Genomic DNA, 25,920 nt, shown 5'->3' on the forward strand with positions numbered 1-25,920 from the left:
TCGAGTTTGGTCATGCCTGGCATAGAGGTTGTGCGCTGGGAGAAAGCGGGAGGAATGGACCCCCTAGTTTAGAATGGTTTGTCTTCATGTGGAATTTAATAAGTGGTGTATTCTGTTCAAGAGGCCATTTACTTTTTAAAAAAGTTTAAGCACATTTGGTAGAGCATGAGACTCTTAATCTCAGAGTCGTGGGTTCAAGTCCCATGCTGGGCAAAAAGATTCCTGCATTGCGGGGGGGGGGGGGGGTTGAACTCGATGACTTTCATGGTCCCTTCCAGCTCTGTGTTTCTGTGATCATCATAAACGTTAATTATTGGGTCTTCCAATGGCCGGAAATGCAGTTTTAACATTGAAATTATTTCCTTAACACTAGGGCGTGGGGGCAGGTTGTGGAAGGCAAGAGCAGCCTGGTTTTGTCATATGACCACTCCCAGAGGAGGATCAAACAAACCCGCTTTGGGGAAGCGTCTTGTTCCATTGCTTGTTAATATACATCTTGACGTCGCAGGAGAGAGCAACAGTGCTGTGATTGTTTTGAGTGCTTCCAGATAGGAGATTGCACGCGGGGCCTCAGCTGGCTCTGAGAATTCGCTTGCTCATTATTGAATTCCTGTTGAAGCGTGATCAAAACTAGCGGTGCCAGGGGCGGTAGCTTTAACTACCTGCTTGCATCGGAAATAAAGAGCTGGTGCGATGGGGAGGTGTTCCCTAAAACAGGCAGATTCCTTTTCTGTGGTCGCATTCAAAATGGACTCAGTTGAGCTCTAGCTTCGACGGGTGGGTGTGTCAGAACCGGCCGGGCTCTAAAAGCATCTTGGCCTGTGAATACAGCCCTGTGGCAAGGTAAGAGTGTCAGCCAGGCTCCCTGCTGGCCATTGCTTGCCACTCCCTGCTAACTATAAATACTGTCCTCTGAGCAGCTCCCATTAGCTGCTGCTTGACAGTGCTCAGTGAAAGACCTTCCGGCTGGAGACTGCTTTTTTGGCATCCTTCCGTTTCTTTCACAGCCTTTGCAGTCACTGCTCTTTAAAAAAAAAAGGGGAAAAAAGATCAGCAATGCCTTCCATTGTGCAGACTGGTACAGTATGGCTTTTTAAATGTTCCTATTAGGGGTAGCAAGTCCACTCGGGTAACTGTTTCTGCTAGGGGAATCTGCCAGCTTGAAAAACTTTCCACTAACTTCAGTTTGCAACTTGATTTGCTTGGGTGGAATTGTTACTGGGCTTGCGTGGTTGACTTGCCGTCGTAGGGTTTGCCGGGCTTTGTTTTTTCTTTATAGGGAGAAAAAGGGGGGACTTTAGAGGCAGCAAATCGTCGTTCTTCCTGTTGGTGATTGGCAGAAATCCTTGTGTTGTGCAATAGCGTCTAAACCCCAGTGACAGGGGTGGGTGGCAGAGGGCAGAGTTGTGCTAGTGTGCTTGGAATCAAGATACCCTAAATAGTTTTGTGTGCCGCGTTCTCATATTGCCCATGACTTCTTCTTTTTCATCGGATGTCTTGGAAGCATCTCAAGTAACACCAATAATGCTGTGTTTTGTCTCCAGCTGACCCGTTTGACCCATTCACAGTCTCCTCGGGTTCCGACAATCCGACTCTTACTGGCCCCGATCTATTTGGTGACTTCCTTAGTCCGAATGAACCAACCGCACCTGGCACATTTCCTTCCACACACAGCGCACCACCACCTTCCTCTAGCACAGACTTCCTTAATTTAGGTAAGTGCATGTTTCATGTGCCTTCCTCACTCCCCCTCTTCCCCCGACAGTCACATAGCCTGTTGAGTGACATGCTCCACTCAGATTAGTCAAGGTGGATTAATGTCTAACGGATCGACTTGGTGGTGTTGCTATTTTAACAAGCTTTGTGTCACAGGTGTATGGTTATCTTTCCCCCTGTAACATAGTTAAAGTTTTGCTAATTTGCCCTTTTACAAGCTCCTTTTCGGTGAAGATATTTGAAATTGGGTTCCCAGCACATCGTATTTCAAAATTATTAAACCCCCTTGCCACTGTTCCCCAGCCAATATTCTGGGATATTCAGTGTATGTTGCCATACAAACTGTCACACACTTAACTGTGAAATTGTGGGCAAACTTATTCCATGCTTTGAGTTAACATTAAGGCATGAAATTGACCACTAGCTGCAGAAGTTCATTTCAGCTTCTAGAATGATAGAACAAATCAGCTTGTTGATTTTCAACACTCTCTATGTGCTGGCATCCTTAACCATTTGTGTCTTGTAACAACATTTTGTACTGTCTGGCACTTATAGATTGCATATCCCTTTAACTAGGAGCTAATAATTTAAGTACTATCTTCTGTATGGTGTAGGAAGTCTGATAGCACTTTTTTCAGTTTAAATAAAGCAAGCTAGAAGATAATGGCTCGGTCCCGACTAACAGCACAACCCCAACCATATCTACTCAAAAGTAAGGCCTATTGAATTCAGCAGGATTTACTCCCAGGAATTGGGATTACAGCCTAAATTAGTTGACTTGGACATGGAACTTAAGTTCAGCTAACTTAGATTTGAAATCAAATGCTTGAGAACTAGTGGTGGTAACTATTAATTGTTTGGCAAAACAGTTCCTTTAGGCCGGAAAAGGTAAAGGAGGTGGAGATACATAAATGCAGAGTTTTAGATCTCTGAAATCATGAAGGCAAACATAAATAACTATGCCGTAATATTAAAAAGCAAATTGTCTGCAGACTTGTAACTGTTTGTATCCCATTTTGAATTCCTCTGACTGTCTTCTTTTCATTCTGATTAAAAAACAAACCTGAAGAATTGAATGCAGACACCTGTGCCAATTATGGCATAGGCACTTGGTTTTAATCAAATCAGCAAGAATGCTATGAATTCAGTGTGCTGTACACAGATCTGATCAAATGCCCGCTGCACACAGGAGGACTCTCATTTTCTCCTGTGCTAAGAAAATGCATTTCCCCCCAGCTCATTTAAGGAAAGTGGAGAAAACTGCAAGTTGAAGCCACTGGGCCGACTTTGCAATTGCTTTTTACTATACGCATGTGTGTTTCCACCATAGGCACAGGGAAATGAGAGATCAGGTCGCAGCTCTTTCCCCCCTTTTCCTTACTGATTTATTAGAATCCTGTTGTGTGCGAAAATGATGTGGGATAGTGTCTCTGTGTTGGAGCACAACATCAATGCCGCTCAACATACAAAAAAAGCTCTTGCTGAAGGCTTGCATGTGTGGGTGTTAACAGGATGTGTAAAATAACCCTGATCTCCTACTTGTGACAACTCTGAACTCTTAGAAGAAGTACGCACACATTTGTTGTTCAGGCTTCTCTCCTGATTAAACCTAAAAATAGCTGCTTGTGGAATCAGGAAGAGATCTCTCTGCCGACTTAATGGCACACAAATAGCACCCGCTCTTGTACCTAGATAAAGATGCACAGAGGCTTTCTAAAATTATCAGCTGTGGGTCACTGGATGAGATTTGCTGGCACGTTGGGCAGTGACCTCTGTGGTTGCCGTGAGCATCGTTGGGATCATGCTTAGGTTGGCAGGCGCCGACACAGGAAGAGGAAGAAATTGGGGAGGGGGAGGGGTGGGGAACCTGGCTTGGAGGAGGAGAAGATCTCCTCCTTCTCTCACTTTGGAAGCAGGAGCAGGGATGCCAGCTCTCCTATCCCCAACCTCCTTGTGGAGACTTGAGACTGGGGAGCTTTGATCAACCAAATGAGGAAGCTGGAGCAGCTTTGGTCAAGGGCTGTGCCGGATTTACCTACAGTGGTACCTCGGGTTAAGAACTTAATTTGTTCTTCAGGTCCGCTCTTAACCTGAAACTGTTCTTAACCTGAGGTACCACTTTAGCTAATGGAGCCTCCCGCTGCCGCCGTGTGATTTCTGTTCTCATCCTGAGGTAAAGTTCTTAACCTGAGGTACTATTTCTGGGTTAGCAGAGTCTGTAACCTGAAGCGTCTGTAACCCGAGGTACCACTGTATATATAAGCTAAACAAGCTATAGCTTAGGGCCCCACTTTCTCCCAAAAATTTAGAGGGGGGGAAAACTGGGTGTACATTTCCAAAATATAAGATAAAAAAACCTACATACAGCAATAGTGTTTTGTGTTGTGTAGGCTCCCATTTGTCATGTGCAAATAGCTTTAGATACCTATTAGGTCCATAACTTACCCTTTATCATGTATTCAACACAAAAAAACAGCGGCAATTTGTTGTTGACAAAGGACAGCTGGACATATAAAGGGCCCCATTACCTTCAGTAGCTTAGGGCCTCATCAAACCTAAATCCAGCCCTGGTCCAGGGTGCAGCCTTGTTGCGTAAAACCAGATGTCACCTTTGCAGAGAGAAGAAGACCCAACCATTGCAAAAGAGTGCACACTTGCAACCTCAACATTCCCGCAAGGCGTGAGAAACTTGAGAGGGAGCGCGCCCCTTTTCAGCTTTGAAAGCTTGGAGCGGGGACTTGTTGGGACATAGGTTGCTTCTGTCTGGTTCTGAACTTAACAACAACAACAACAACATATTATTTGTACCCCCCCCCCCAATCTGACTGGGTTGTCCGCCACTCTGGGCAGCTTCCAGCATATATAAAAACATAGTAAAAGATTAAAAAGCTTCCTTATACGGGGCTGCCTTCAGATGTCTTACCAGCGAGAAGGCCTCAAGGGCACAATATTTGCAGGTGGGCAAATTGTTCAATTTGACGTAAGCCGGGTTTCTGTTTCATGGGCCATTCTGACAGGACCAAGGCAATGCATGAATTAAGCAAACTTAAAAAGCCATTACTGAAGCGGTCATCTATTCATGCCTCAGTGTACCATCCCAGCACAAGTTATCTCCTTGGCTGATAGTGAAACCAAGGTTTTCACATTGTCAAGTTGCTCTTATGATCTTGTTTCAAGACTTACATGTTTTCCATTACCAGCTTCTGAAAATAACTTACAGTGGTTTTCTGTGAAATTCTTCTGGCGACTGTTTTTGTTTAGTCTGTTTGGTGTCGTTGTATTATGATTTACTAGTACTGTTGTCCTTTTTAATCACAAAAGATGTGATTAATAGGAGTTGCAATGTGAAGTGTGGACGTTATAGTGGAAATTCTCATTGACTGAGCAATGCATGAAATCCCTAAACTGAATTAGCATTTCTTTGATACCATTTGGAGACTTATACATATTGCCCAGTCTACAAGATTCTCTGCATATGCTGCCACGTGCATGCACATTCTCTGTTGTGTTGGCCTACATGCATACTGAATGGTCATGTACAGAATTCTGCTTATTCACATTTCCCATTCATATCTTATTAACTCATACATCTACAGTTGCCTTATGTTGAGACAGATCCTTATTCCATCTACCTCAATATTGTCTTTTCCAAAGTTGGAACAGTCCCAGACTCCTCAGTGTTGCGTTCTCTAGAAAGACTGGCCACCAAATTTGTGGTCCTGCATAAGAGCTCCTAAGGTGGTGAACGCAAGGAGACAAATCTTAAATGAAATCATCATGCCTCTTCTAGATGGCGGTGGCTGGATTGCGAAGCGATAGTATGTGTATCAGTCTTAGACAGGCTTAAATCTTATGTCATGCTGAACCTGTGTCTTCCTCCTCAGGACATCCTGGTTGTCGTCTTTAATTAGAGAATTAAAAGATCTTCAGAGCACAGTTGTCTTAAGGCTTTGCTGGAGATCTGTTAGTACAGCAGTGACAGAGATTTCTGTTATTGGGGCTTACAGCATAAATGTAACGCTCAGTGTCTTTTCTTAAATGATCTCTGTACACATACCCATTTTAACAGTGAACAGTAGTTGTGATATCCGTGCTCTAAATAAATACTTGACATAAGCTTAATAAGTTTTGGGTGCAAGTTACAGTGGTACCTCGGGTTACATACGTTTCAGGTTACATACGCTTCAGGTTACAGACTCCGCTAACCCAGAAATAGTGCTTCAGGTTAAGAACTTTGCTTCAGGATGAGAACAGAAATCGTGCTCCGGCGGCGCGGCAGCAGCAGGAGGCCCCATTAGCTAAAGTGGTGCTTCAGGTTAAGAACAGTTTCAGGTTAAGTACGGACTTCCGGAACGAATTAAGTACTTAACCTGAGGTACCACTGTACTAAACATTTCATCATGAGCAGGAGTAAGCAACATGTGGAACTGTGTTCTGTAAAGGCTGATTTGTGCCCACCTTGTCCAGTGTTCGAAATTAGCCAGGTAACAGGCACATTTTGTCCCTTTCGACTGACCACTTGCGACCAAGTGAGGATTCATGAGTGCCAGGGTGGTGCCTGACATCTCCGCCATCTGGAGGTGCATGTCTTGGGATCAATGGATCTGGACTGTTTTCACACACAGATGCCCCATCCTGTGGAATTCTATCAGTTCTATTTTATCTGCACAGTTGGAATGGATTTCAGGAGCCAAAATGCTTTTTCTGTGCAGCCTGAGCAATTGCCATTAAGAAAAAGAAATTGGAATAGCAATAGGCCAATACAGTGGTACCTCGGGTTAAGTACTTAATTCATTCCGGAGGTCCGTTCTTAACCTGAAACTGTTCTTAACCTGAAGCACCACTTTAGCTAATGGGGCCTCCTGCTCCGCCGCACCGCCAGAGCACAATTTCTGTTCCCATCCTGAAGCAAAGTTCTTAACCCGAGGTACTATTTCTGGGTTAGCGGAGTCTGTAACCTGAAGCGTATGTAACCTGAGGTAGCACTGTAATAGGTATTCAACGCTGATAATAGAAAGTGGAATTCAATTAGCTGTTTAATATAGGATTGTATCCAATATTAGTCATACTCTGAGTAAACTCAGAGTGTATGTAACCTGAAGCGTATGTAACCCAAGGTACCACTGTATATATGTGGACTGTCCCTAGATAAGGTGACTGTTCTTCTTGAAGTTCTCAAAGCCCTTCACCTAGCTCAAGGTCATCATCTGAACTAGCCAGATGTTTAACTGAGAATCAATCACAGTCCGCCCATCATTTGAAAAATAAGACTTTAGAGCCGTCTTACCCAGAATGGCAACTAGACATTCCATTTTGGTGACTGCAACCTTGCTTTAAGGAGCCATTTGGCCCTTAGCTTGTATACCTGAGTTTCTATAACTGCCCCTGCTATAAAGCAGGTTAAAACTGCTTGAAAGCCTTCTACCTGAGATGCCTCCCTCCTTGGCTTCGGGCAACTCTAACTTTTAGTGGTTAAGTGCTACTCTTGTGATCACTTTAGGACTCAGTGTAATCTTTAGTCGCCAGCAGAGAAGGGACCGCAGCATATTGGTGGTTCATCTGCCTTGCATGCTGAAGTTTCCAGGTTCAATCTCTGGTGTCTCCAGTTCCTGCCTGAAACTAGAGCCACCACCAGTCAGTCTAGACAGTACTGAGCTTCATGGACCAAAGCTCTGACTAGGTGTAAGGCAGCCTCCTATGTTAAGCACAGTCTCCTGTAGTGGCATGGATAAGGTAAAGGGACCCCTGACCATTAGGTCCAGTCGTGACCGACTCTGGGGTTGCGGCGCTCATCTCGCTTTATTGGCTGAGGGAGCCAGCGTACAGCTTCCGGGTCATGTGGCCAGCATGACTAAGCCGCTTCTGGCAAACCAGAGCAGTGCATGGAAACGCCGTTTACCTTCCCGCCGGAGTGGTACCTATTTATCTACTTGCACTTTGACGTGCTTTCGAACTGCTAGGTTGGCAGGAGCAGGGACCGAGCAACGGGAGCTCACCCCGTCGCGGGGATTCGAACCGCCGACCTTCTGATCGGCAAGTCCTAGGCTCTGTGGTTTAACCCACAGCGCCACCCGCATAAGCTCCTGTGACACTCTAGCCTGTGTCTTGGTTGTCCAGAGAGAACTTTTAGCTGGACACACAGAGCAACAAGGCCTCAGGGACACCTGTTAGGCTGCACTAATGACCTGTGTTAATAGCTTTCATTTCTTGGAATGATAGAGATGCGCAGGGAAGGGGAAGTTTGTTAGTTATGGGATCTGGATCTATAGTCCTGTAGGCTATGGTTTAGTGCTTCTGTATCAGATGAATGTCCAGTAAATAATTTTAGAACGGAGCCACAATCAACGTACCGATTTGGCTCATACTATTTTGAGTGCAGCTATAGACTCAGCTGCAGCTGCGATTCAATTATTTGAAAAGTGCAACAAATTATTTTGATTAGGTGATCACAGATGGTAGCTGAAATTTGGATAAATATTTCGCATTGCAAAGCAAATCTTTTGTAGGTGTGACTTTTTTAAATTAAAGAAAGTAAGTAAGTAAGCATATGTTAACATTAACGGCTAATCTGTTTTCAGCTGGGTGCCAGCTACCATAGCTTATAGTTCTGTTTCCATACTATCGGATTCTGGAGAAGAATAAATATCTTGGTTGTACGTAATCTCCTTGAGTTATATGACAAAATGTTTGTGCTAGGATGGCCGGTTTACAGTTCATGTAACATTTCAGAGCGCAATATAAGATCCTTTTGAGCTGGATCAGTTCAAACCTTCATCTAGACCAGGGTTTCCCAAACTTGGGTCGCCAGCTGTTTTTGGACTACAAGTCCCACCATCCCCAGCTGGCAGGACCAGTGGTCAGGGATGATGGGAACTGTAGTCCAAAAACAGCAAGAGACCCAAGTTTGGGAAACCCTGGTCTAGAGCAGTGTTCCCCAACCTTGGGCCTCCAGCTGTTTTTGGACTACAACTCCCATCATCCCTCGCTAGCAAGACCAGTGGTCAAGGATGATGGGAATTGTAGTCCAAAAATAGCTGGAGGCCCAAGGTTGGGGAACACTGGTCTAGAGAAATGGTCGACAACCACATTTCTTCCAGGTTTGAGAGCTTATTGGTTATTCATGACATATTGCTTCTCTGCAGACAGGGTCTCTTTGGGTTCTATGGCCAAATAGCTGTTCACAGACAAATTGATGAAGGAGAAGTTCGTTTTTAGTCATCTAAGCTAGTGGTGGGGTTCTTCACCTTGAAGTACAGTGGTACCTTGGTTCTCAAACTTAATCCGTTCCGGAAGTCCATTCCAAAACCAAAGCATTCCAAAACCAAGTTGCGCTTTCCCATAGAAAGTAATGCAAAATGGATTAATCCGTTCCAGACTTTTAAAAATAACCCCTAAAACAGCAGTTTAACATGAATTTTACTATCTTATGAGACCATTGATCCATAAAATGAAAGCAATAAACAATGCACTGCAGTCACACAATCAATCAATCAATCGGCAGGTGAACTGGGTTCCACGCAGTCACAAAAACAAAGCAAAAGAGCCGCAAAAACAAAAATGCAAAATAAATAGCAAAAACAGACAGACCTCAATGTAACACTTGAAACCGAAGTGTGGCACTCAAATCAGAAGTGTAACACTCAAAAAGGAGCATGCTGGGTTTCCAAAAAAAGTTCGCACACCAGAACACTTACTTCCAGGTTTGCAGTGTTTGGGTTCCACTGTACTGAATTCCATAAGTTAAGTTCCACATGTGAAGAAGAGCTGTATTTTATCTGCTCTGAAGCTGTTGCCAAGCCATTTGGGTGACCCCAAGTTATTGTTTAAGGTAAAGGTAAAGGTGCCCCTGCCCGTACGGGCCAGTCGTGACCGACTCTGGGGTTGCGCGCCCATCTCGCTTAAGAGGCCGGGGGCCAGCGCTGTCCGGAGACACTTCCGGGTCACGTGGCCAGCGTGATGAAGCTGCTCTGGCGAGCCTGCACCAGCGCAGCACACAGAAACGCCGTTTACCTTCCCGCTAGAAAGTGTTACCTATTTATCTACTTGCACTTAGGGGTGCTTTCGAACTGCTAGGTGGGCAGGAGCTGGGACAGAACGACGGGAGCTCACCCCACCGCGGGGATTCGAACCGCCGACCATACGATCGGCAAGTCCTAGGCGCTGAGGTTTTACCCACAGCGCCACCCGCGTCCCAAGTTATTGTTTATAATGTCATAAAAAGAGCTCTGCTGGAACAGAGTGTGTGTATGTGTATGTGTGTGTTAACAAACTCTAATTGATTTCTAAGAGATAATTTAAAAAAAATAAATCCGGTATAATTGCTGCATTTGAATCTGTATTCCTTGTTAAGATTACGCAGCGTTACCTGCCTGCTTTTACCTTATCCCTGAATTTTGGTTTGCATCCCTCTAGGGAATTTGACACCAGACCCACCTAAAATGGCTTCCTCCACAAGCCAGCCTGACCTTCTAGGCGGCTGGGATTCCTGGGCTGATACCCCGGCAATTAGCAGTGCGGCGCCCACACCACCGAAGAAGTCCACTTTGGAAGGTATCGTGCAAGGGAGTCGCTTCCTTTTATTTGGCAGCTGGCGGTATACGCAGAGCTGCCGAAACATTGTGTGTATGTGAAACACTCGGTCGCGTAATAGTCTTGGATTTTTATCAAATAACATAGGAAGCTGCCTTATACCGAGCCCATTACATAGAGTAGCAGCGGCTGTCAGACAGGAGTCTCTCCCACCTCACACTGCAAGGCAGATTATTATTATTATTATTATTATTATTATTATTACTACTACTACTACTACTACTACTACTACTACTACTGTTATTTATTCAATTTATATTCCTCCCCTTTATCAGAAGTTCCCAGGGCGGTATACAACGTTAAAAACACATTGCAGAACATCAGTGATAGAAATGTAATATAAGCATAATAAAAAGCATACTGACAGACAGCCTAATAACTGTGGTTAGCAATGCAGCTGTCCCTGCCTTATTCCTTCTAAAGCATTAACTGAATGTTGACAGCATACACAAGGCACAGCCTAGCATGCTTTTTTATCAGTCATATTCACCTGGGACTGGAACAATATAAAAGGAGATTGTTTCAGGTGAGTGTGTGATTCGATGTAAAAAGCACACAGATAACAATTAACACCAAAATGTAAACTGTCTTAATTTGATAAAGATTAGAGCAGGCAAGATCAAAATTCCCAAGCCCCTCTGCATTGTTAAACAAAAAGCCATATATATATGTATGTATGTATGTATGTATGTATGCATATATATACACACATATACATATACATATACACATACAGATCATAGCATGCAGAAGTGTCTGTCGTAAGGAATGAACAGAAGCATATTTCATCCATTGATTCAGAAGAATGCTGAATACTGTGGCATAGCAGTATTTGCAGCCACCCATGTGATATTTTGCAGAGCGTAATAATTGTGTCTTATTACATAGGCCCGGCTTTTACGACAGGAGGACCCACAAACGCCACTTCAGGCCTTTCATTCAGTCAAGCAAAATCACAGAACTTTGACCCATTTGCTGACCTTGCTAACCTGAGAACCGGCCTTCCAGGTAAGTGTTTAAGTCACTAATAAAAGGAAGAACAGCGTTCCAGTAGAGTGTGTTTATCCTGTACATTCAGGGTGGATAATGTAGTTAAAATGCTGGAGCGGGTCTGTAAAATAAAAATGTAGTCATTTTGATACATGAGTCCTTCCTTACTTTGTTTGGTGTTTGTTCAGTTTACTGGGGCACCTCTACAGGATACCCCTCTGTGCTGTGCGGCTTTCGCTCTCATCACTCCTCAAACCAGCCATGCAGAGAACATGTTCAGAACATGTTCTGAGTGTTAGCTGTCACGTTTGGTGCCTGTAGGCTTTTTGTACAAGGCAACCAAAGCCCTTTAAACTTGTGAAGTTTTTAGTTCGTGCCGTTTTTAAAGGTAAAGGGACCCCTGACCATTAGGTCCACTCGTGGCCAACTCTGGGGTAGCGGCGCTCATCTCGCTTTATTGGCCGAGGGAGCCGGCGTACAGCTTCCGGGGCATGTGGCCAGCATGACTAAGCCGCTTCTGGCAAACCAGAGCAGCACACGGAAACACCGCTTACCTTCCCGCCGGAGTGGTACCTATTTATCTACTTGCACTTTGATGTGCTTTCGAACTGCTAGGTTGGCAGGAGCAGGGACCGAGCAACAGGAGCTCACCCCGTTGCGGGGATTCAAACTGCTGACCTTCTTATCGGCAAGCCCTAGGCTCTGTGGTTTAACCCACAGCACCACCCGTGAATCTGAGAGATCTAGGCAGAAAGCTGAAACCGAGCAGCATCATGCCATAAGATTTGCATCCTGGCATCTGAATTTGGTTGCTTGTAAAGAAGTTATGACCGTCTTTGAGAAGTAATGCTGGGGAGCGGGGGATGCATTCAGGAACCACTACATGACTAGCTACAAGGCAAGGTTGGGGAACTTGTGGCCTTCCAAATATTGTTGGGCTTCAGTTCCCACGGTCAGTGCTGAGGGATGATGGGAGTTGTAGTCCAACGTTGCAAGGACTACAGGCTCCCCATCCATTCTTGCGACAGAAGATGCTGGCATGCTTGTTTTGATAGGTTTAAACCAAATGGAATATCTTTTTAAATTAAAAAGCAAAACCCTGATCCTTGCTTTCCAGGGGCTTCTAGCGGCGGATTCTCAACCGGCAGTTTTGCTCCAAAGTCCACTCCCTCTCAGAAAGCAGGGAACCAATGGCAGGCAAGCAAAACGCAACCTGCTGGCACATCATGGCAACCCCAGGCACAGCCAAAGGCGCCAGAACAAGCTAAGCCGAGTGCGCAGCCGAAAGCCAACTACACTGTGAATTTCAGTGTCATTGGAGGACGAGAAGAGAGAGGCATCAGGGTACCTGGCTTTGGTATGTTCCTAAACCCGATGATGATTATTTTTTGCATATATTAATTGCTTGGCATACAAGAGTCTCCAAGTGACATACAAAATCTGAAACCATAAAGTGTGGTATGAATCAGAAAAAAAGAACAGTGCATTGCAACAGAAGCCATGTTGTTTGTTTAGTCGTTTAGTTGTGTCCAACTCTTCATGACCCCATGGACCAGAGCACGCCAGGCACTCCTATCTTCCACTGCCTCCCGCAGTTTGGTCAAACTCATGTTCATAGCTTCGAGAACACTGTCCAACCATCTCATCCTCTGTTGTCCCCTTCTCCTTGTGCCCTCCATCTTTCCCAACATCAGGGTCTTTTCCAGGGAGTCCTCTTCTCATGAGGTGGCCAAAGTATTGGAGCCTCAGCTTCAGGATCTGTCCTTCCAGTGAGCACTCAGGGCTGATTTCCTTAAGAGTGGATCGGTTTGATCTTCTTGCAGTCCATGGGACTCTCAAGAGTCTCCTCCAGCACCATAATTCAAAAGCATCAATTCTTTGGTGATCAGCCTTCTTTATGGTCCAGCTCTCACTTCCATACATCATTACTGGGAAAACCATAGCTTTTACTATACGGACCTTTGTTGGCAAGGTGATGTCTCTGCTTTTTAAGATGCTGTCTAGGTTTGTCATTGCTTTTCTCCCAAGAAGCAGGCGTCTTTTAATTTTGTGACAGAAGCCATACAATAGCCTAGACAGCCAACCCAAATTAAACAGCAGCAAAAATATACCATCAGTGTACAGCAAAATCATCATAATCCATGATATACCTTGGAGAAAAGATTTTTTTGATCTAGTCGCTGCATTGGTCTGTAAAGCCCCTTTGCAGAAGATTGCATTTGCTTCTGAGTAACAATGTGATCCCACACTTTCCCAGGTGATAGGGTTTGGATGGAATTTAAGCATGATGCATGTGGCTTCTTGTACATATATATGATTTAAGACTTTTCACTTCTGTGTCACTTACCAGTGAACTGGGAGCCTAATCCTTTTTATCTCATTTGCTAGGACAAAAACCCAAAGTTTCAGAAAACGATTTTGAGGATCTTTTGTCGAATCAAGGGTTTGCAGCTAAAACCGACAGAAAAGGACCAAAGACCATTGCTGAGATGAGAAAGCAAGAAATGTCTAAAGATATGGACCCTCTGAAACTAAAGGTTGGCTGTTCTTATACCAAATAGTTCTCATCCTGCAACTTCTGGTGTTTGGAAAAGCAGCGGTGTGCCATCTAAGTGGGGGAAGTTGAAGCATAAATGTGGAGGAGGGCGGTCACTGGATGATACATGGCTCTTGGTTGAGAGGGGAAAGTGGGGGCCAGGCCCCCTTGGAGGTCCCTAGCCCATGATAAAAATAAAAAATGAGGATCTGTGGGGAAAAAATAAGGCACCAAACAGGAGTGGGGGTGTTTATATAATTAGTTGATCAGAGAGATTTCAGTCTAACCTTGTGCCATCAGAACTGGCATACTGTTTATTAATATTTGTGAAAATTGTAAACTCTTTAATGTAACAAAATACATTAACACGTAACAATAATAATAATAATAATAATAATAATAATAATAATAATAATAATAATAATAATAATGATGTTCCTTTTACCAAGTCATGCATTTGACTTGCCTAATTTTGCAGCTGTAAGCCGAATGTGCGTGTCCCTTTTTGGTCTGGTGTGCATAAAAGCGAGTCGCAAAGTTTATCAAATGCCAAGTGGCTAAAACCTGAGGCCTCTTTTGAGCTTGGGGTGCAAATCAAACGAGTCTCCTGGATTTGGCCCTAAGTGGGGCTGTAGCTCAGTGGCAGAGCACATGTGCTTGGCTTTCAGAAGGTCCCTGGCATCTCCCATCAAAAAGAGCTTTTTAAAAGGTCTTTCAAAGACCTTAAGGTGCGAAAGACACCTTACAGTGGGAGAGAGCATCTGTACTGGACCTGGTGAAGCAGTGGTTTGGAGGCATATCACTCAGCTTCAGAAGTTTTCCACAACTTGGTTTTGAGTTTGAGGCAACTTGGGTTTGAGTTTGAGGCAACAAGCAAGATGATACGGAGCAGGGATGTACAAGACCTCCTGTGCTTTAGGGAGTAGCAGGACTGATAGAAGATGCATGCATTCGTACATGTGTACATACATGCACACATAATTTCACCCCCATACACACCCAGAGCTGCTGCTAGAGAGGGCTTCTTCATTTGTGCTTTATTGAGGGTTTTCTTTTAGGGTAAGGGACAGAAAGTTCTGTGGCTGCATTCCTCTGCATGAATAGACTTCTCTCTTCTGTTGGAAGTGAACAGGTAGAGGAGTTTGGGATTGCCTGTTTGAGCCAAAGACCTATACTTCTTGTTCATTTCATTTCACTTTTAATTTGTACACTGCCTTTCTATTTTACTATATGCAAGGCAGTTTACAAGCCGAAGAAACAACAAAGATCACACACCTTATAACAATCTGATGCGATACAGAAATGTCATACTAAAAACATAACTTTAAACGATTTATATCAGATAAAGTAGTATTCAGTAATCCATTAGAATACCGTGGTACACAGTAAAATTAAATATCATCAAGTAATAATTAAACTGAAATTCACTCTTAACAGTTACAATAAATAATTTCTAAACTAGAATCAAATCAAAATAACAGCGTGTCACTGTGCATAAAATAACACTATACTTCTGTTTGAACTTCTCTCTCTCTAGATTCTAGATTGGATTGATGGAAAAGAGAGGAATATAAGAGCTTTATTATCTACTCTTCACACTGTGCTTTGGGAAGGCGAGACCAAATGGAAGCAGGTCGGCATGGCTGACCTGGTTACCCCAGATCAAGTCAAGAAGTACTATAGGAAGGCAGTGCTTGTTGTACATCCAGATAAGGTACGTGCTTCTGGCAGATTTGACAAACTGCTAGTGCCAAATTACTGCTATAGTCCTAAGGTGCTGAGTGCTCCCTGCTCAAGCTGCGTAGCTCAGTTTGCTAGAGCGTGGTGCTGATAATGCCAAGGTTGCAGGTTCGATTCCCATAAGGGACAGCTGCATATTCCTTCAGTGCAGGGGGTTGGACAAGATGATCCTCAGGATCCCTTCCAACTCTTATGAGTCTGTGATCCACTAGGTAGGTACTTCCTACCTAGAACAGCTCAACCAGAGCCTGTAGGAGGCATTGCAGAGGTCCAAAGAAATACGCAATGGAACACACAGCACAGCAAATGTGTCAGGACTTGAGCCAGCCATGGGTCTTAAAACTGATGACCAGAGGGATGCTAAATGTGCTGCTATTGCCATCTCTTAGCCAGAGTGGGGAACTGCAGGGAGATGGGCCTTACCAGCAAGGAAGGCTCTGAGGCTGAGTAAGTTAGGTACTTCCCTCCAACTCCTACAAGGGTATCCGGGTTACCTGCTTTCAGCTTGTGGAATGCTGCCCTCATGGAGCCTCATCTGGCACCATAATTACTTGCCTGCAGATGCCAGACAAAAACATTTCCTTTCTTCCAGGCGTTTTGGCTTATAATTATCTGTGACTCCCTTCAGTGGGTGGGATGTTTTTATCCTGCCTTTTTAAAAATATGAATGATTTTTAGATTTTTCTCTGATTTGATTTATATCAGTTTTAACATGTATTGTTTATTGTTGTAAGTTATTTTGAGGGACTTTGTGCTAATAAGTTTAATAAATAGCAACAATAGCTTCCTTAAACGCTGTGATCTAATAATAAGCATCTGGCAAGCGCAGTCTTTCTAGGAATTGCTTTTACCTTCTATTTTTGTTTTTTTTACACTATCCATATCCATTTCCTGTTCTCTGTAAGCTGCATAGAAGTTTCATTTACCTATCTGCAGTTTACAAAAAGCAGTATATAACATTTTAAAAAAATAAACAAACTTTGTACAGTGTCTATTACAGCTGGGCACAATTCCTGAATCCGCTCTGTGGCAGCACACTCAGCAGCTTACAGAAGCTTTGCAGATAAGCCCCTAACTTGGTTCCCCAGCTGTTGTTGGACTACAAATCCCATCATCCTTAGCTAGCAGGACCAGTGATCCCGAGGATGTTGGCAGTTGCAGTCCAGCAACAGCTGGGATGTCACAGAATTCTGTTCAATATTGAACCAGAGCAGATTCCAATGTATCGTTAGCAGAGTAAAAACTTAAACACGTTGCAGGATTCCCAGAAAATAGACAAGAGGCAATTGTATTTCATCCAGCAAAGCTTTACTGCTCCTGAAGGCAAATGGGCATAATGGTCACAAATCCAATACATTCAGGATTGGCACTGTCCATAAGAAATCCAGTTGCTGCAGACTTAACTTAAACTTACAATAACGTATAAGACTAAACCTTATATAGCATGCTATGTACAGAACACCACACCAGAAGGTAAAGAGATAGAAAGAGAAATTGAAACCCAGGGTCTTTCTGGCCTTTCTTTTATAGTTAGCATGACCTTGTCAGAAGAGATAAGAGAACCAGTTAAAGCCAGCTGTGCTCAGCTTTGTTGGGTTAGTCTGAAGGACTAACCCAAACACCATGAACCTCCTGCTTGTTTCTTTCACGCAGAGAAGCTTCCAGAACCCTCTTGGATTAAGTAGAATAGGAAAGATCTCTACACATCAGATCAATACCTACTACACTAAGAAATGCAAACTGACATGGGAAGCCAAGTTTGAGAAACACTGCCCTAAACATTACCAGCCTGCAAATAAATAAATATAAGTCTGCAAGGAGGCTTGTAGCATCAGCTAGCTGCATCCCTATGCTGGATTTAGAGGAGATTCCCCTCCTCCTGGCAGCCTGGCTTGTTGTTGTGCCGGGCACAAGAGAAGGACTGGAGAGCTCTGTTCCTCCTCCGCCAGCCTGCCTTGGAACTGCATGGCATTTCTGGTTGCCTATGGCGACAGTGCAAGTGCTTAAACATGAGGCTGGCATATTGTCTCCACAGCATCACTACCTCATAGAAAGCAACAGCTTGAGCTGGTTAGATAAGGTGTGTTATTGTTTCCCTCTGTAATGTTGTTGTTTATTGAGTTTATATACTGCCCTATAAGGGACGCGGGTGGCGCTGTGGGTTAAACCACAGAGCCTAGGACTTGCCAATCAGAAGGTCGGCGGTTCGAATCCCCGTGACGGGGTGAGCTCCCGTTGCTCGGTCCCTGCTCCTGCCAACCTAGCAGTTCGAAAGCACATCAAAGTAGATAAATAGGTACCACTCCGGTGGGAAGGTAAGCGGTGTTTCCGTGTGCTGCTCTGGTTCGCCAGAAGCGGCTTAGTCATGCTGGCCACATGACCCGGAAGCTGTACGCCGGCTCCCTCAGCCAATAAAGTGAGATGAGCACCGCAACCCCAGAGTCGGTCACAACTGGACCTAATGGTCAGGGGTCCCTTTACCTTTATACTGCCCTATACCCGGAGGTCTCAGGGCGGTTCGCAGAAAAAATCACAACTTATATAATCAGAATAAAAACAACAATGCAATAACTATGCCCCCCTTGCAAAGGAGCCACATTTTAAAAGGGCATAGGATGTCAAACAGATCAGCCAAAGGCCTGGTTTAAAAGGAATGTTTTTGCCTGGCGCCTAAAGGTGTATAATGAAGGCGCCAGGCGAACTTCCCTGGGGAGAGCATTCCACAGACAGGGAGGCACTGCAGAGAAGGCCCCTTCTCGTATTGCCACCCTCTGGACCTCTCAAGGAGGAGGCACACAAAGGAAGGCCTCAGAAGATGATCTCAGGGTGTGGGTAGACTCATATGGAAAGAGGCAGTCCTTGAGGTATCGCGGTCCTGAGCCGTTTAAGGCTTTATAGGTCAAAACCAGCACTTTGAATGGGGCTCGGAAACTAATTGGTAACCAGTGCAGTTGGACCAGGATTGGTGTAATATGCTCAAACCGTGTTCCTTCAGTGAGCAACCTGGCCGCTGAATTCTGCACCAGCTGAAGTTTCAAAACTGTCTTCAGAGGCAGCCCTTTTCTGGTGCGGGCGGGAGGGGGCGTGTCTGCTTTCCTTTAATGCAGCTGTTACAGGCAACTGTCACTTGATTCTTGAGAATGTTCAGTTGGAGGTGGAAGGATTACGTGGAACCTTCCTGTTAGGATAGCTCACTCTGTAGCTCATTCTTGGGGTTGCGGGTTCGAGCCCCATGTTGGGCAACAGATTCCTGCGTTGCAGAGGGTTGGACTAGATGACCTTGCAGTCCCTTCTTACTCTACAATTTCATGACTCTTTGATTCTAAGCCTAGCAATTGATGCAGAAGAGGCAGGCAAGGTGTTTTGCTATCTTCCATGCCAAGACTTCTGACCAGACACTCCCAAGTCTGGGAAGGGGCGGACTGTTCGTACATTTGCATCCTGGCTGCAGAATTGCTGTGTTGGCAGCAACACAGGATTCTTGCTCAGCTCATGTTTGGAGTGAAAACACCCACGTTTCTTGTAACTCCTGCTCTGTTTTGCTTCCTTGCAGGCCACGGGGCAACCTTATGAACAATACGCCAAAATGATCTTCATGGAACTGAGCGACGCGTGGTCAGAATTTGAAAACCAAGGATCAAAATCACTTTTCTAAGATGCTCCCTTTTTGAAAGCGGGGGTGGATTTCAAAATGTATTTGCAGCAAAAACCGAATCTTCCGAGTGCTGTTCTAGTGTCGCCTCCTTGGATCGAGGAGGGGAGGGGGGCAGGGAACGCTTCCCGGTTCTTGCACACTTTGAATCTATACACTCTCACAAACGGGGTGTGTCTTGTAGGACACAGCGCACAGATGGCACTTTGGGTCCATCGACACTCGGAAGGTGGTGCCCTGAGAGTGGAAAGTTCCAAGCCATCTGAGAGAGGGTTTGAACACACGTGTAATTTTAATGATGGCGGCTAGCGTGGGCAAGATTTTCTGTGGGAAGCATCATCCATTTCAAATCCCTTTTGTGTGTGTGTGTGTTTTTGTGTTCCCTTCGTTTGAGGAAACACCCAACCTCAATTTGCATTTCTCTTCCCCCCCTCTATGTAGTCTTTATGATTTGTCTTGGTTGTTTTTTTGTTTTTGTTTTCCCCTTTTTAAATTTACATGTTTGCCTTATTCAAAGTGCTTTAGTTTACCTTATCAGCTGTGAGTTTGCTCAGCATCTCTTTTCTGGTTTCTGTGCGAGGTGTACATTTTTCTTTGGTATTTCATGTAATCATTCCGGTAATCATTCTGTAAATAATTAAAACATTTTTTTCTGACAACACCTGCGTTCCTTACACTGCATCAACAGTAGCTTAGCCAAAACGATCCCATTGGTGGGGAAGAAAAGACACGAATGAATCTTTGATGTGTTTGTGGTCCCCCCCCCCCAAAAAAACAACCCCATATGTAAAGATGGAAACAGAGTTTGGCTTTAATTTAAGGATTGCATGGTCTTGTCTTATTTATTATGATCTCCTTTGAGGCAAGACTGTTTAAATATTTATTCCAAAATGTTTGTTTAAAATTATATATATTTGAATTGTCTTCTACTCTCCTTGATGGTATATGTGCCTTTTGTTGGCATAATGGAATTGTTAAGTTGGTAGGTTGACGCGTATGCTGAGACTTGAAATATGAGCCCAGTGGTTTACTTTTTTTGCTTTTGATAGGCTGAACAGAATATGTGTTGCATCACGTAGCTGCATTGGAAAGGTGTGTGTGCACTTTTTGCCAATCTGGGACAACTTCCCCTCACGTGTTTGGAAGCCTGTTGATTCTGCAATTTCATGCGTGTGGATCAAACAACAGGATGATGATCTATGTACTGTCTTGAAGCCTTGACATATCCCTGAATATACCAGCTAGTTCTATGGTAAAGGAAAATACGCTATTTGCCCGGTGATTGGTCTCGCCTATAAAATGAAGAATTGAGCACAATATTCTCTGCTGAGCATCAAGACCAGCTCTGTATTCAATCAGCAATATGGTGTCTAGGTTGTGGCGGCATCTTTTCAATATACCGTGTAGCTTTCAGGTGGATTCCACTTTTAAATCTGTCTGCGAGCCACCAAGGTTTATTCAGTCTGGTTCTGCCACAGAGGAGAATTCTGCCATTGTTATGGAGTAGTTCTTTTTCTGGCAAGCAGCTTTCTGATCAAAGTTGGTACAGAGTTAGACCTCTCCTTCTATCCTTCCACCCACGCTGCAGCAAACAGAGACCTGCCAGATTACTTGTGAATTCTATAGTATACTCAGTCAGCGCTGCTCTATTCTGTAGAGAGTGGACTTAGAGGAGGAAGGGAGGAAATGTACTTTGGGATACAACCTGAGTGATCAAACTCGGTCACGCAACATGGCTGTCAGCCTGGGGGAAGATGCCCAAGCCCAAAGAGATAATCTTGAAGCAGAGAATGTGTATGAGTTACAACTTTTTGAAAAGAATTTCCTTCCCCCCCCCCTCAGGTGTGAAACTGCAGGTATTTTTTCCTTGTGCTTTATAAGGCCATGGAAAGGCTGATCAAGTGTGTGGCCATTTCTTGGCTATCTCCAAAATAGCATGCGTAAGCTAAACTCCTCTTTATTGACTCATAGTTCACACCTACACACTTAGGTAGGCCTAAGTGAATCAAGCAGACGATTCAGCCTGTAACTGGTAGTCATACGTGATGTAGGTGTGAAAAATAAATGGGATTGCGCTTCACTTGGGGGTAGTGAGACACTGATTATCTGCTTTGTATGCACAAGTGACATCGTTGCTGAATAGGCTCTGAGCTTAGCTATGGGCCTGTCTATTACGTGCAGCTGAAGCAAGATGGGAGTTGTGGAAGACAGGCTACAGTAAGCTGCTGGGGTGGAGGGAGAGAGTAGGCCCAGTAGAAGATTCCATGCAACTTCAGTTTTGTGGCCCTTCATTGTTTAAGCACCCCTCAACAGAGTTTCAGACCAAAATTTTATCTTGGGAGGCGTTTGAAACCACACTTCCTAGATTCAGTCCACAGGGTTGCTAACACAGCTTTTTGGATATAAACCTGGATCTTGAGTCATGCAATTTCTGAAGAAACCGAGCGGCAGAATTGGTCACGTGGCGGAGAGATCATTAAGAAGGGGGCAGAAAAGTTGTACGTTGATGGCGGCCCAGCCCTTTACGTTAGCAATGGCGGCAGCAACAAGGAGAAAACATGCCAATATCTGATACTTACCCAATTTGGCAGAACAAATTCAGAGGGCACCGCAGTTCATGTCACACTCCGCTTTTCCCAATTAGATAGATGCCCTTCTGTTTCTGCTTTCGCGAGAGAATTCTGCTTTGGGTGATTGGACTGAAGAACAGCATTTCATCTGTCGTATTTGGATGTGCCTGGTGTCCAAACCCCAGTCTCCCTGTCATCTCTGCTGTGGACGTGGGCATAAGTCTTGTGTGCAGTCAGCATCGCATACAGATGTGCTTTTTTAATGTGTTCCTTGCATCTGGTGCTTTGTGATCAATCCACCTCAGTAGTCTCTAAGCGGCTACATTCACTCAAGAGGCTGGTTCCTTCGATAATGACTCCAGTTATGGACACAGACTTCAAGCCTGTCTATTTTTTTAATTGTTTGTGTCTCTCAGAATGATGGGAGAAGGGGTGTGTTTGTGCATGTGTGAACTAGACATTTCAATAAACACAGGTTTGTTGTTGAAAAGGCAGCCCTGTGCTAGGTTCCTCCCCTTCTGTAATCAGGAGCAAAATGATTTCCTCTTGTCTTTCTGTGTGTCTCCTCACCAGCCAATGATGTAGGAGAGAGAAGTACACAGTGCGATGTCAAAATATTGGCAAGTTTCTAACAACACAATATTAGGAACTCGATGCTTCCGGTTTCGATGGCTGGTCCTTCTTCAAAGAGTGACTTCCATGTTACTCCTTCCCATCTTGGTTCCTCTCAAAGAAAAAACAGTTATGGTGACACCTGTGTGAACCATCTTAAAGTAAGGACAGAACTTCTAGGATATTTTTAGGATGATCTCAACAACAGTGAGGACTACAGATTTCTCTCCACATCCTGCCCCTCTTCCAGACTCAGCCCTCAACTCAGAACTCTGCGGAATGTTGTAGAAGCAGTTGATATACTCTCCCACCCAAAGAGCTTTTATAAATGTTATAGAATGGGTGTGTTTTGTAAGAGTTCCACAGCAGTTCAGAGTTTCGTGGCTGCGTGAAAGGAGCATAGATCGGGCCATTTGGGTGAGGGAGAACACATTTTTCATTTAAAGGAAAATCCATTGTTTGAGATGCTGCAGCTCCAGTGTATTGCTTTATTTTGATAAAGTGGTTGGGTTGCTAGACCAGATTTGAAGAGTTGTTTTGCACCTTTGGTGGTGGGTGGAAATATATAGTGCAATCTGCATTGAGCACTTGGGAAAGAAGTACTCTAAATGAGATGAATATTGCTCTGTCCGTGTTAATGGTTCTTTTACAAAGCAATGTGAGATGAAAGGTAGGTTCCTTGCCCTAAGATGTCTGCAGTCTGAATTTCAGTAGTAAGAGAGGCATTAGCAGAATGGAGAAAGGGAAGCGTAATAAGTGGGAGTACAGTCTTTAATTTTGAAAGAAGGCACACTCCAGTTTTGAAGGCTATTTGGCTCTGGTATATTATTGTAACACGGTATAAAAATAAAATATGCTTTGAAACAATGAATGGGCAAGGAGTGAAATTTTCAGTTTAAGTTTTAACAGTTTTATACTTCTCTGACTATTTTATTTTAAGGCTGCCTATATTGTGGCTTTGGTAAAATACAAATCTATTTAAATGTTACCAACTGGTGTAAAGGATGTTTATTTTAAACAACCCCAGTGTTACAAGGGATGGAAGAAAGGTGGATTTTATATAAGGGAGTTAGAAGTGGAGGTGTGCATCTGCGCTTAAGTATCCCCAGTGTCAACAGACTGATTTCGGATGCTTGGAGTGCCTACAGGGTCTTCCCTGGAGCCAGAAGCGGTTCTGAACTTCTAGGCTACGTTAATGCCTCTTTGAATTAAGAGCCAGTTGTCACAACTCCTCCCTGTTGTCTAAAGGAAAGTTCCTTTCCCAATATGGTTACTGAGGACCCTTGATGCAGCCGTCGAGACTCTCACTCGCTCCTGTGATTTCTGTGGGATGACGTGCTGTGGGTACTGTATGTGTTTGCAGGTCACAGCTTAGCATAAGACATTGCCATGACACCAAGACTCTTGGTCCATCTTGTCCAGTGTTATCTACTCTGTCTGGTAGCACCTCCCCTGGGGCTGTTCCATCACCTTCTCCCTGACTTTCTTAACTGCATTGAACATTAGACCTCCTGCATGCCAAACCTGTGGTTTACCGCTGAGCTACGGTTTCCCTGCCCACTGGCTGAATCGCAGCCACTGTGGCCTAGCAAGTCAGCTCCAGCTGTACAAGAATAGCTTTCTCAACATGGACTCGTGGAGATCAGTGGGGCTCTGGGCAATCTGTGAAATGGGCAGTGATTGGGGGTGAGAAACCACACTTCCTCTACAAGTCATGGGAGGAACATAGAATTGTAGCGTTCGAAGGCAACCCATCTAGTCCAGGCATGGGCAAACTCCGGCCCTCCAGATGTTTGGGACTACAATTCCCACCATCCCTAGCTAACAGGACCAGTGGTCAGGGATGATGGGAATTGTAGTCCCAAACATCTGGAGGGCCAGAATTTGCCTATGCCTGATCTAGTCCGACCCCCTGCAATGCAGGGCTATGCAGCTGTCCCATACAGGGTTTGAACCTGCAACCTTGGCGTTATCTGTGCCTCGCTCTAACCAGCTGAGCTATCCAGGCTCTCCATGTCAAGTGTTCAGTGAAGACTGCTATGCTTTTCTCTCCCAGCGGCAGTGTGGCATCAAAAGGAATCGCTCAGACCACAAAGCCCCAAAATGGTATTTCAGACTATAAAGTTAATGCCTGATATCTCTAGCTTTTTGTCTGATTTCAGAGCTGCTCCCCCCCCTTTTTTTTTTAAAAAATCCATTTCTTCCTAAGGTTCTTTTGGATTAAGAAAGGGGAAGGGGGAGAGAAAGCTGCCCAACATATTGATCAGTGGTCCAATCCTGCAAAACACTTCCAGTTTTGCTTTCCCCATGGCATTAACCACTTTTCACCACATGGGGGTGTTTCATAGGAACAAGTAACCACAAACGTATAGATTGAGTTAGATGCAGTGCTACTGCATATCTGATTTAAAAAAATTCTCTTGGCTTTCTTTTCTTTAGCAAGCAGGCAGTCTTGCTTGTATGTAGCTGGCGTGAATACATACAGGTGAACCAAGGTTGGGCCAAGCCTAGGGTGGTCATACCTGGAATCCGTCTGGAATGGGTTTGTCCAACCAAGAGTCCTTAAACCCTCCTTGTATTTATATATGGCTTGACCAATCCAGAGCCCCTCCTCTGCTGCCTGCACTCCTCTATTCCCCCTGCCTGAAGAAGGCTGTAGAGCATTGGTTCCCCATTAGCTAAGTACTGCAGACCCCTCTCCCCCCAAAAGCCAAGCCAGGGAATCCCTACTTTTGAAAACGTTGATAGCTCTTTGGTAGTTTCTGTTATGTGAATGGTGCCACGGACCACCTGGGTGGGTTACGTTGACTCTCTGGGGTCCATGGACCACCAAGTAGGAACCGCTGCTGTAGAACATACAAGCATGTAGATCTGGGTAACTCCACTTAGGGCCAACCACAGGCTGAAGGTCCTGCTACAAGCACTGGAATGATTGACACAGTTAGATACCCTGGAAGTCCTTTTTTTTTTCTTTTTAGCTACTCCATTAAGCAATCCGAAGCAACAGATGAATAAATCACTATTTCTTGGGTTGATTTTTGCTTTGATTTTATGGCTTTGAAGCGAATTCTTTGGAATATCCGGAATGGCCACCTGCCACTTAGGATTGCTTCGTTGACCAGTGCAGTAAGTGCAAAATATTAAGCAATGGGTATAAAATGCTTTTTAAGATCAACTATATTAAGGCAATAAAAAAGGGATCTATTACACTCGTATGGGGAGGGGTGTGTGGGGGTGCCTGATTTCAGCATACTTGATTTCTCGTTTTTGGCTCTTATTTCCAAATGGCTCTTGTGTTTCAGAATCAAACTTCACATTATTAATGCAACTGTTTTTATGAAGGATGCAAGTATTTAATTTTTTTTTAAAAAAAATCAAAACAGGAGCATTGTGGACACTTGGCAATCTTATATTTTGGTGAATGTACTGTACATTGTTTCATGAAACTGAGGAACAATGAATGAGGATTTTATTTACTCCATGACATGCCATCATTTCATGTCTTTGTCTTATAG

At 44.3% G+C, this 25,920-nt stretch overlaps 1 protein-coding gene across 5 annotated transcripts in view; it reads left to right on the top strand.

Moving 5' to 3' along the window:
* The window catches only part of GAK (cyclin G associated kinase), a 78,552-nt gene extending 53,964 nt beyond the window's left edge, over nt 1–24,588 (top strand). For 3 of the 5 annotated variants that reach the window (XM_028713250.2, XM_077921342.1, XM_077921343.1), the window contains 7 exons: nt 1,545–1,715; nt 10,129–10,266; nt 11,194–11,313; nt 12,413–12,652; nt 13,684–13,832; nt 15,369–15,545; nt 19,125–24,588. In XM_028713250.2, the coding sequence (XP_028569083.2) occupies nt 1,545–1,715; nt 10,129–10,266; nt 11,194–11,313; nt 12,413–12,652; nt 13,684–13,832; nt 15,369–15,545; nt 19,125–19,226 (1,097 nt within the window). In that variant the 3' untranslated portion in view covers nt 19,227–24,588. The remainder of the gene's footprint in view (nt 1–1,544; nt 1,716–10,128; nt 10,267–11,193; nt 11,314–12,412; nt 12,653–13,683; nt 13,833–15,368; nt 15,546–19,124) is intronic. The other 2 variants (XM_077921341.1, XM_077921340.1) reach the window with 2 other exon arrangements.
* Nucleotides 24,589–25,920: the final 1,332 nt, after the last annotated feature.

This window comes from Podarcis muralis, chromosome 17, assembly GCF_964188315.1.
Source record: "Podarcis muralis chromosome 17, rPodMur119.hap1.1, whole genome shotgun sequence".
Taxonomy (NCBI): domain Eukaryota; kingdom Metazoa; phylum Chordata; class Lepidosauria; order Squamata; family Lacertidae; genus Podarcis; species Podarcis muralis.